Below are 11,103 nucleotides of genomic sequence, written 5' to 3'. Positions count from 1 at the left end.
AAGAGACAGGTGTGAAGCTATTATCCCAGGGTCACGTCACCAACATGCCCTGGCAACGCCAGCATGTGTGTGCCTAAGGTGTCACTCTCAGGGAGAAAAACAGGTCCATGGGGCACCTTCCTGAGCCAAAGGAACCAGCAATTGTTCTAGCCACAATGGGCTGGATGATCAGGGCTGGGGAGGGCAAGAGGAAGAGTGGACTCACCCTTCCCTGACTCCCCAGCATTGGAAGGCTGCCCATCTCCTAACCCGGCACCGATTTCCTTAGTATTTGAAACATCTCTTCACCTGCCCTCCAGGACCCACACTGCTGCACAGTTGGGCCCATTACAACGTGTCTTCCTTGCGTGAACTAAGGACTCCAGCAAGCTCAGATGTGAGCTGGAGAGAAGAGTGCAGTAAGGACAAGCATCTGCCTCCAGGTTCTAAGTTCTGGGACCCTCAGACCAGGACACAATGGTTCGGTGGCCTCCCTAAACCAGCAGCAGCAAAGTGGGACCCAGTTCAGTGTGCTTGAGTGCTTACTGAGGGTGAGGTCTGGGCTAGGGCACTGCCCTGCCCTCAGGAAGCTTATGAAGCTCAGGAAGGTTGAATTAGGGACTGGAGGTAGAGAGGGAGAAGAAAGATGCCCGGAAGAAATGCATGTTTAAGACTACACAAGATGACAGAATTGCCTTAAGAGCTATCAGATGCTACAAGCAGGAAGAGAAGGGTTCTCGATTCCTGGGCCCTGCTGGGTGCCAGGCCCTCCCCTGTCTCCTCACGTCATCCTCATGGCTTGTAAGGGTAGAAGTAAGAGTAATAGTAGCTCGTTTGTGGAGCACGTACAATGTGAGAGAGAGAGACAGAGTGTGAATGGGGGAGGGGCAGAGAGAGAGGGAGACAGAATCCAAAGCAGGCTCCAGGCTCTGAGCTGACAGCACAGAGCCCAACACGGGGCTCGAACTCATGAACCATGAGATCATGACCTGAGCCTAAGTCGGACGCTTAACCGACTGAGCCACTGAGGCCCCTCTCTTTTCCAAAGTCCTTTAATCCTTATACCACACTAGGAGGTGAGTAGTGTATCTCCATTTGTTGGTGAGAAAAGAGGATCAGAACGTTTAAATAACAAAGCTGACGTCTGGCAGTTATGTGTGGAGGTGGTGAGGAGGCAGGGAACCCGGGGCCTCTCCAGTAGGAAGAGGTGAGATGTGAACCCTACCTCGGAGACCCTGTCTGCCCGCGAGAAAGTAATGGTGAGTGGGTGCTGCTTTGGCCACGATGGGAAAGGGGATGGGTGAGCGGGACTGATTCTTAGGCACCTGCTGGGGAACTAAGAGTTGTAACGAGATCTGGAGGGGCAGATGTCATTGGGACTTTACATCCTTTGGGGCCATTTGGAGATGGGGACAGAGAACTGGGGACCCAAGGGTGGCTGCAGGGCTGCCCACCAATGCTGCTCCCTCGCTTGTCCATTCATTCATACTTGCAACAAATATTTATTGCGTGTCTGCTCTGTGCTACACACTGTTCTAAGCCTTCGCGATAACATCAGTAAACAAACCTGCCGAGATCTCAGCCCAGACAGCCAGCATGTTAATTACGCCCCGCATCAGACGCCCGATGAGTAGGGGGGAAGAAAGGAGACGTAGAGCCAGGAAAGGGGCACCAGGAAGGGGCAGGTGGCGTTTGAGTCCAGGCTAGTCCAGGCCAGCAGGGAGAAGGGACAGCCAGTGCCCAAGGCCTGGAGGCAGGAGCCCTTTTGAAGAAGAGAGGGAGGCCAGGGTGGCTGGGACGGAGGTCAAAAGAATGTGGGGCTGTGCTCTGAAGGCTTCTAGAGCCTGCGAAGGACTTTGGATGTGACTCTGCGCAGGAGGAGAGCTGTGAAGGGTGTGGAGCGAGGACAGACATGGTCTGACTTCTATTTCAACTGCATCGCTCTGGCTGTGAGGTGGAGAACAGACTGGAAGGGGGCAGGGGTGGAGGCGTGGAGGTGTGGAGGCCAGGCAGGAATCCAAGTGGAGGTGATGGCAATTTAGGCCCCAGGCAGTAGCAGTGGAGGAGGTGTGGAGGGGTGAGGCTTGGGAGGCATTTTGAAGACAATACCAACACAATTTCTTTATGGAGTGTTGTTGAGCTGTGAGGGAAAGGGAGGGGATCAAAGAGGACTCCAAAGGTGGGGACCCACATTTGGAGCCTTCACCGATTTCTGTGGCCAATGGCGCCTGAGCACTGGATCTCTGTGCCCTTGAATGAGACCTCACCCCCGCCCCCCTGCCCGGCATACACAATCTGACAGAATACCTTGTGGCTGTCGACAGAAACAACATGTTACGTGGGAACCTGTGTGCGCCCTGTTAATGTCGGAGGCTCATCGTGTTCAGCACTTTCTGCCTGTGCCCTCAGCTCTGCCCTGATGCCCTGCACCACGTCCTGGCGCCCACATGCACCCGTGATGCACCCCCAGGTCTGCAGGGCTGCCACTGTGCTCCCGTGTCCCACTAATGGAGAAAGTCAACCACACGGCCCTGGCTGATGTCATGATCCTGAACGTGAACACCACCGCCCCAGAAACTCCCAAAGGACGTGGGAGGAAAGCACCTCAGGAAGCACGTGTCTTGCCACAGATCACTTCGCTGGTGGGGGCAGAGCTGGGACGACGCCACAGCCCCTGATGCCTCTGCTCGTGTCCCTCGGCCCCTCTAAGGCAGGGAGAGAAGGCGGAAGCAGGAAAAAGAAAAGTACCAGACGGGTGGGAGAAGCACAGGCATGAGCAATCATCTGATTCATTAAAAGATGCAACAAAATTGTCGATGATGTAAAATAGCATTTTCTTTTTTTTTTAAAAGGACCTAGAGGTTTGTTTTTTTTTTAATGTTTTATTTATTTCTAGGCGAGAGAGAGAGACAGTGTGAGTAGGGAAGGGTCAGAGAGAGAGGGAGACACAGACTCTGAAACAGGCTCCAGGCTCTGAGCTGACAGCACAGAGCCCGACGCGGATCTCGAACCCACGAACCGTGAGATCATGACCTAAGATCATGACCTAAGCGAAAGTCGGACGCTTAACCGACTAAGCCACCCAGGCGCCCCTAAAATAGCATTTTCAGGAATTCTTTTTTTTTTTTTTGAATATTTTTATTTATTTCTAGGAGAGAGGGAGAGAGAGAGAGAGAGAGAGAGAGAGCAGGGGAGGGTCAGAGAGAGAGAGGGAAACGCAAACTCTGAAACAGGCTCCAGGCTCTGAGCTGGAGTCAGCACAGAGCCCGACGCGGGGCCTGAACCCACGAACCGCGAGATCATGACCTAAGCGAAAGTCGGACGCTTAACCGACTAAGCCACCCAGGCGCCCCTAAAATAGCATTTTCAAAACGACATCGAAGAGCGTGTTTAACCGCTCTCAGCTCGTAAAGAGCCAGCGGGCGAGGGGGTTACCTGCGCACCGTGTAGCATGTTTACTGTGCGGGCGGCAGAGAAGGGCGGCTGAAGGAGGCAGAGAGCAGGAGAAAGGCACTCGGGTCCCTGCCTTGTCAGTTTGGGTTACTGTCCAAAGAGAAATGGGCAGTCACCACCCTTGAGCTGAGACCCACACCACCCTTTACACACTTGAACTCCCCAGCTCGTCCCCCGCTGGGGGCCAAGGAGGCATGGAGACGAGAAGGCCAAACTAGGGAAGCGGTTTCTGACTCACAGGGGGCGCTGGGGAGCCAGAAACAACCCTGGGAGAAAGCCTCAGGCCCAAGAGTCACTCCTCTCCTCCCACCCCTTCTGTCTGCTCGGCGTGCCCTCGGGCCTGCCCCCTGGTGGCCACGCTCCCTCGCTGCAGGCCTGGTGGCCGGTCCTGAGTGGGCGGCCGCCTGGCATCCGGTGCTGTGGGGAGAAAGGGGGTTGGACCCGGCTGGGCCGGGGAGGCAGGGCCTTGCCCTCAACAGGATCGTTAAAGCCTTGCTGGCTGAGGAAGCCCTGGAGGCTGGGGCCTGGCTGGCCCTGCCTGGTCACCGTGCGAGGCTGCAAGGCCATCGCTGGCCGGCAGGGGGCAGGCCACCTCGGCCATCGCCCCTGCGCTGAGATTTCATGCTGCACACCCTCCTCCGCTGTCGGGGCCACCCAAGTCGGCTCCCTCCCCTCTCCTGGTGCTGAGGTCTGGGCAGCGGGCCACCGCGCACCCTCCGGGCAGAGTTAAACATTAGTGGCAGGTTATCAGGCAGGTTGGGGGGAGCGGGACCCGGAACCTTTCCTCACCAGTGTCTCCTTTGCTGGGGCCACCAGTTCCCGCCCCCGCCGGACAATGCCCGTGGAGGAGTTTGTGGCCGGCTGGATCTCTGGTGAGACATTTTTCTCCCTTCTGTCACATGCCCCCCCACCCCAGTGGTGGTCACTTCTGGGTGACTTAGGAGGAGTGGAGACCAGAGTCCTGGTGGCCCTGGAGCACCTAGGGCCGCCTGGCACTTGCCCGAGAGGAGCCCTGAGGAAGCCGCGCCGTCTTCACCTCCACAGCCTCCAGAGCCGGCACCCTGCTCCCCTAGACCCACCCTGTGGGGCTCAGAAAGGAAGTTCACCTTTGACCCTGGCAGCTATACTGCGTTCCCCTTCGGGCCTCTGCCCTACCCGGCAGCGGGCTGTGGGCCCTGGCGCTGAGGCCTGTGCTGTGGACCCAGCGCAGCTCCTGGGCGACATTTCTCTCAGAAGAAAGAGAGGGACGTTCTGAACCCGCCTCCTGAGAATGTGACCTCGCCCAAGGCTCCAGGACTTGCGCCTGCCATGCAGGGATGATGGCCTGGGGGCTGGGGGCCTCCGAAGCTGTTCTAAGGGCCCCCAGCTCTGTCCCGCTGGCTGATGGGGTGGAGCGCTGGGAGAGCAGGGCCCGGTCTAGGTCTAGATCAAGGCCGCATACGCCACAGCGGCCGTGAGTTGAAGGCAAGAAGGAAGGAGTCAGGCTGGCAGCGAGGCAGGTGGCCTGGAGAACTGTCCCACGGCTCCGCGGTTAGACAGATGAGACGGGCGGTGTCAGATGCTATGAGGACACCGTGTCTGTGGTTGGCGCCTCCCTTTGGCCCATGTCCTCCAGGCGGGGCCGGGCCTCTCTCTGACTGACCCCTTGTCCCCACGTCCCCATGCCTGGCTCGCCCAGCACTTGGTGTGGAGGAGGGCGCAAAGGGACCAGCTGGATTTCCTTGGGAGTCTGGCGGGTAAGGCTCTGCCCCCCCTTCTCCCGCCTGAGCTCCCCTTTCCTCTAGGCGCGGACCTGCTTCCTCTGCCCGGCGCAGGGGCCTCACTCATGGCATCTTCTTATCCCGCAGGAGCTCTGGGGTTGGTCCTGGGACACCCTTTGGACACTGTGAAGGTGGGTCGCGGGGACGCACCTGAGGAACAAAAGATATGACCTGAACCAGACAGTCCGGATGCCCGAGAGGGGCATCTTTCCTGTCAGTCCCACACCTGCTGGCGTCCTGCTGGGCAGAGGGAGGAGCTGGCCCCCTCCCGCCCCCCCCCTGCCCGTCCCTGCCTCTCTGTCCTCCTCATCCAGGTGCGGCTACAGACCCAGACCACGTACCGGGGCATCATCGACTGTATGGTTAAGACCTACCGCCATGAGTCGGTGGGTGTCTTGCTTCTTTGGGGCTTTGGGATGGGACACATCTGGGTGACCGGTACCAGCTCCCTTGTCCCCTGCCAGGGCTCTGCCCCTGGAAGAGAGAGACCCTAAGTCTGGGGCTCCTGGGGGATGGGCGGTAGCCCGGTGCCCCATGGATGGCGCTGAGGCTGCCTCGACCTCCCTTGGGCAGGGCTCAGGAGTGGTTTCTAGCCAGAGGAGACCCTGCCGGAGGTAGGAAAGGCGAAGAGGGGGCCCCCTCGGTCCCCCAGCCACTCTGGCGTTGCCACGTCTTTCTACAGCTCCTGGGCTTTTTCAAGGGAATGAGCTTCCCCATCGCAAGCATCGCCGTGGTCAACTCCGTCCTGTTCGGGGTCTACAGCAACACGCTGCTGGCGCTCACGGCGACCTCCCACCAGGAGCGGCGGGCCCAGCCGCCCAGCTACACGCACGTCTTCGCAGCTGGCTGCACTGGAGGGTTCGTGCAGGTGAGAGGGCGGTGTGGGGCGTGAACACCCAGGTACGCTCACGCACGTGCACGCAGGTGTAAGCACACACACACACGCATGCGGGCACAGCGAAGGGCCTTTTGCTGCTTCCCCTCCCGGCCCTCTCTGCAGACCCCGGGTCTCCCCAAAGCGTACAGAGGAGCTATGGGGAAAGGACTGGCTCCTGGCTTCTGCCTGCTGACCAGGCCTGGCCGAGCCGTGGGCTTCTGGGCTGCGGGCCTGGAGGGAGGGTTGTGGAGAAAGCCGGGGTGGGGGGGGCAGGAGGCGGAGACAGCTGGGGGCCGGGGCCGGGGAGACGATGCCATGGAGGACACCATGGAGAGCGGTCGACACCCCACCCTGAGGCTGACGGGGTTTGCCCCCTCCGGAGGGCACTGCCAGCCTCAGGGCTCAGGGAAGACTTCTCCCCAAGGTGACCTCTGGCCCTGAAGAACTGGGAGTGCTCCCTGAGCTCCGATCTCAGCCCCTCCAGTCCTGGCGTGGGCCTGGCACTGCCCCAGCCCATGCCCTGCTCAGCCCCTGTGTCTGCACTGTCTGGTGGGCCGGGATCTGTGAGCCTCACGGGGGCCCTGTCCACAGATCTCCGGGCGAGAGGCCCGGGGCGTTAATCATTAATAGCTCTCATCATTCGGTTTTGGTCTTTGTTCTCAGCATGTGTAGTATCCAGCTTTTGACTGATGGGGTGGAGGAAAGAGGGGCTTCCAGGCACCAAGGGGAACCCCAGCTGACTGGGGAGCATGAGCACAGAGGCAGAGGGACTCCAGCCTGGCTCCACCCCACCCCCCAGCCAGGCGCCTTCCCTCACCCCCTATTTGGCACTTGGCCTGATGCTCCCAACACACCTTGGGGCAGAGAGCAAGGACAAAGGACAGAATCAGGCGGCTCTCACTCAAGTGAATTAATGATTCATGAGACCCCCCATCCCCAAAGGTCCCGGCTTTTCTCTTGCCCCTCCTTATGCAGGACACATGCCTGCATATTTCCCAAGCCCCGAGACCTGCACAAAAACAAGGAAGAGACCCCAGGCTGGCGGCCGGCCCGGCGTGCCCAGCTCCTGAGTCACCCTCCCCTCCCGCTCTTTGCAAAGCAGAAGAGATAGCAGCAGGGGGCGCTGTAAGGGCCCCTGACCCGGGATCCTGTCCAAGGACAAACTGTAACTCAGTTTCCCGTCAAGCCCATGGATTCGGTTGACAGAGCAGGGTCTCGGAGCAGAAATTGTGTTTTAGCGTGGGGATGGGGAGGAAGAGGCAGGAAGCGACTCTGGTCAGCACCGGGAATGACAGCCTCTGATGTGCACAAAAGCTGCCTTTGGCTCAGCAAAGGCTGACCCTGTTAAACACAGCGGCAGCCTCTGCCGTCCCCACCGCCCCTGTGGGCACATGTTGGGGAAGGTGGGAGCCCAAACCTGGCCTTGCTGGCCACCCAACCCTTGGCTCAGCCATTTCCTTGCCCTTAGGAGCCCTGGGCTCAGGGGCACATATCCTGGAGGAGGCCTGAGTTTGGCTCTGCCCCGGGGCAGAGGGAGGGAGCCCAGCCCGCTGCCCTTTCTGCAGGGGAGGAAGTGAACAAAGCCACTCTCTGACCATCACCGACTGCCTCTGCCCTCAAGCTGTCCCCAGGGCTGAGGACCTGAGCTTGTGTACCTTCCACGAAGGAAACAATAACCACAAGTGTACCTTCCACGAAGGAAACAATAACCACAAAAGCCCCTCACAACATGCTAACCTCAGCCTCACCTCAATTTTCATCTGAACTTTAACAGCTGATCTTGACCTAGGGCATCCCTGACTCACGCACTGGCCCCTGCCCCCCAGCTTCCCTCCACATCCATCCAGAACCCCCCTCAGTCCTAATAGTTCCCCAAATGTCTGTCCCTTCTGCCTCCACCAGGTGATAAAGTCCCAGGTCCTGCATATCCCAGCCTCACCCAACTTCCTTGGGACATAAGTGGTTGGGGGTTTGCGGGAGGCAGGAAAGGCTGGCCCAGCACTTGACCCCCTAGGAGGCCTCTGAGAGGTGTCCTGCAGGAGGTGGGGGAAGGAGAATCTAGGAAGCAGAGTCCCCAACAGGACTGAGGTGACCTCCTTAAGCCTGGGGAGGGGTCAGCCCTTTGCTGTCTCATGGGCACAGACAGAATCCTTTCTTCAGACCCAATGACGGCAGGTGGGTGCTCACCCTGGCCTTCGGGGGGCTAGAAACCTACCCCCATTCTTGAAGAAACAATCCAGGATTGTCTCCAAGCACTGAGCACCAGGCAAGTTCAATGCTGTTGTCCTAGGAGAGGGGCAGTGCTGCTCGCTGTCAGGGGTCTGATGCTAAGGAAGCCGTCTGGCCCGGCCCAGCCCTGTGTGCAGGGGCTGCAAGCCGGGTCAGCGGGAGGGGCGAGGCCAGGAGGGAAGATGGCCCCCCTACCTTCCCCTTGTTAGAATCGACCCGTTGTTCTCGCCCAGAGCGCCACCCAGGGTCTTCTGCTTCCTTCCCTACAGGTCTACTGCTTGGCCCCTTTTGACCTCATCAAAGTCCGGCTACAAAACCAGACAGAGCCGAGGGCGCGGCCTCCGGGCAGCCCCCCACCCCGGTACCGGGGGCCTGTGCACTGTGCAATCTCCATCTTCCGGGAGGAGGGGCCCCGGGGGCTGTTCCGGGGAGCCTGGGCGCTGACGCTGAGGGACACCCCCACACTAGGGATCTATTTTGTCACCTATGAATGGCTCTGCCGCCAGTCCACGCAGGACGGCCAGAACCCCAGTAAGTGAAGTGGCGTGAGGGGGGCGGGGACAGAGAGGAGTCGGGGCGGAGCCGCCGAAGGATGGGGAGGGGCCCTAGGGATGGGGGCGTGGTCTGACAGCCGACTGGGCTTCCTCTACCCCAGGCTCAGCCACGGTGCTGGTGGCAGGGGGCTCTGCCGGCATCGCCTCCTGGGTCGCAGCCACCCCCTTGGACGTGATCAAGTCCCGGCTGCAGATGGCTGGACAGAAGCACGGGGCGTACCAGGGGGTGCTGGACTGCATGGTAAGCAGCGCCCGGCAGGAAGGTCTGGGGGTCTTCTTCCGGGGGCTGACGATCAACAGCGCCCGGGCCTTTCCTGTCAACGCCGTCACCTTCCTCAGCTACGAGTACCTCCTCCGCTCGTGGGGATGAGTCCGGCCGGGTGACGCCGGCCCCTCCCCGGCGACACCAGCGCCCAGCTGCCCGGCTCCGAGGCCGAGGTGAGAGCACCAGCCTGCGGTCCGATTGGAGAGGCCCGGCCCTTCCTCCGGGTGAGCAGCCGTGCGGGGCAGGAGGCCCCGGGGCCTGGACTCCGGAACCCGAGGCTGACGTCAGCCCCCCAGCAGGGCTCGCCAGGAATCTGCGAAGTCCACTCCCCTGGCCAGTGGTGCTGGCGACCTTCTGGCCTCCATCCTGGGGCTTCACCCATTCAAGAGTTTTTAGAGCTGGGACCCTAGGGCGCTAACCAGCCACCCCCTGGATTCCAGCGACTGTCCTCACGGGCCTCTTCCTCACCTCCTTTCAAACTGCTCCCCGGGTGACCCCCCTGGAGAACAGCCTTCTGTCCCCTGCTGGTCCAGAACCGTTCAGTGGCTTCCTTTCCCGTCTGAGGGAGAGCCCTCCCCCCTTCCCCCCCCCCCCGCCCCCACCTCCTAGGCCCTCCCTGCCCACTGGCTTTCTTCTCCCTGGGGACTTCCGCAGCCCAGCCCTGCACTTGGAGAACAAGCTGTGCTATCATTGACCTTGGCCTGGAAGGCTCATTCCCTCCCGGCCAGCAGCAGGCAGCGCCCTCGGGGTGGCTAAGCCCCCTCCGCCCCCAGGCTGAGCACTGTCTCCCAGAGCCCTTCCTTGCCTCCCCCTTGCCTCACGACTGGCTGTGGGGTTTCCATACCACTCCCAACCCCCCACCTCGTCCCCTGATCTCTCCCACCTCCCCCACAGGCTGGGTCACCGCTCTCCTTCCCCTGTGCTTTGTCGTGGCTGTTGATTGGCTTCTCAGCCTAACCCCGTTACACAGGGAGCTCCTTGAGGTCAGGGGTCAGACTTCCGATTGGTCCCCCCCTCCAGCCACGGCACCTGCTTCCTTGGTACTGTACACCCCCATCTTTCCACTGGGAGTTTTTGCCCTGCCTGGCCCCTTTTGGAGTTGCCTCCAGGGGAGTGGTGCCAGAAGTCGGGGACCACTCCCCCTGGGGGGTGCCGGCCTGGCCACTCTCATGAGTGCTGCTTGTTTCCCTTACTCCGCTCAGTTGCTAAGTGGGGGTTACAGACTGGCTAAGAGGGGTTACTTAATTGGCAATAAAACCGAGGAGAGTGTGTACCCACTGATGTCCCTGTCTGGTCTGAGATCAACCTGGGCCCGCCTTCTGGTGACCCAAATGCCTGGAATTCCTGCCACTTACTGGGGGCTCCCTATGAAAACCATCACAATAGGGGCGCCTGGCTGGCTCTGCTGGTGGAGCATGTGACTCTTGACCATGGAGTTGTGAGTTTGAGCCCCATGGTGGGTGCAGAGATGACTTTCAAAAAACAAAATAAAATCTTAAACAAAGCAAAACGACACATCATTGGGTGCCTGGGTGGCTCAGTCGGTTAAGCGCCTGACTTCTGATTTTGGCTCAGATAATGATCTCCCTGTTCGTGGGATCAAGCCCCTAGTGGGGCTCTGCGTTGATAGTGCAGAGCCTGCTTGGGATCCTCTCTCTCCCTCTCTCTCTGCCCCTCCCCTGCTCATGTGCACACTCTCTCTCAAAATAAATAAACTTTAACCACCCCCCTAAACCATCACAATATTATCACAATTTACAACATTATAGCTCTTTATCACAGCCTCAGCTCAGAGACTGTGTAATGTGTCCAAGGTCCCACGGCCAGTAAGTCACACAACTTGCCTGGACACATCCAAGCCTCCAACTCCAGAGCCCAGTTACTCTGCTGCTCTTCTCTACCTGGGGCCCGTCACAGCCTCCCACCAAGTTCAAACTCACCGGGGCTCCATGTGTGCTCCTCAGAGCTCTCCTTCACTGGACGGGG

The 11,103-nt window shown here is 59.8% G+C and overlaps 1 protein-coding gene across 2 annotated transcripts; it reads left to right on the top strand.

Moving 5' to 3' along the window:
• The first annotated feature begins 4,224 nt into the window (after positions 1-4,224).
• Positions 4,225-9,724, top strand: SLC25A45 (solute carrier family 25 member 45). Of its 2 annotated transcripts, none has more exons than XM_039244856.1 (6): positions 4,225-4,304; positions 5,280-5,323; positions 5,507-5,578; positions 5,875-6,060; positions 8,568-8,829; positions 8,954-9,724. In XM_039244856.1, exons 1-6 carry the CDS (start codon positions 4,268-4,270, stop codon positions 9,220-9,222), a joined length of 870 nt encoding a protein of 289 aa, XP_039100787.1. In that variant the 5' UTR covers positions 4,225-4,267; the 3' UTR covers positions 9,223-9,724. The 2 variants fall into 2 exon arrangements, with proteins under 2 accessions (XP_039100787.1, XP_039100788.1); XM_039244857.1 differs by lacking the exon at positions 4,225-4,304 and adding an exon at positions 5,089-5,168.
• The last annotated feature ends 1,379 nt before the right edge of the window (positions 9,725-11,103 follow it).

The sequence above is a fragment of the Hyaena hyaena genome, unplaced genomic scaffold (genome assembly GCF_003009895.1).
Source record: "Hyaena hyaena isolate Hyena2069 unplaced genomic scaffold, ASM300989v1 scaffold_248, whole genome shotgun sequence".
Classification (NCBI taxonomy): domain Eukaryota; kingdom Metazoa; phylum Chordata; class Mammalia; order Carnivora; family Hyaenidae; genus Hyaena; species Hyaena hyaena.
The sequence above is the reverse complement of the archived record's forward strand: the minus strand, read 5'-3'. Positions and strand labels throughout refer to the sequence as shown.

Coding starts and splice junctions, on each gene's coding strand:
- SLC25A45 (XM_039244856.1), top strand. CDS start 4,268: ATGCCCGTGGAGGAGTTTGTGGCCGGCTGGATCTCTG. Junction 5,579..5,874: donor AGACCTACCGCCATGAGTCG/GTGGGTGTCTTG, acceptor GTCTTTCTACAG/CTCCTGGGCTTTTTCAAGGG. Junction 6,061..8,567: donor GCACTGGAGGGTTCGTGCAG/GTGAGAGGGCGG, acceptor CCTTCCCTACAG/GTCTACTGCTTGGCCCCTTT.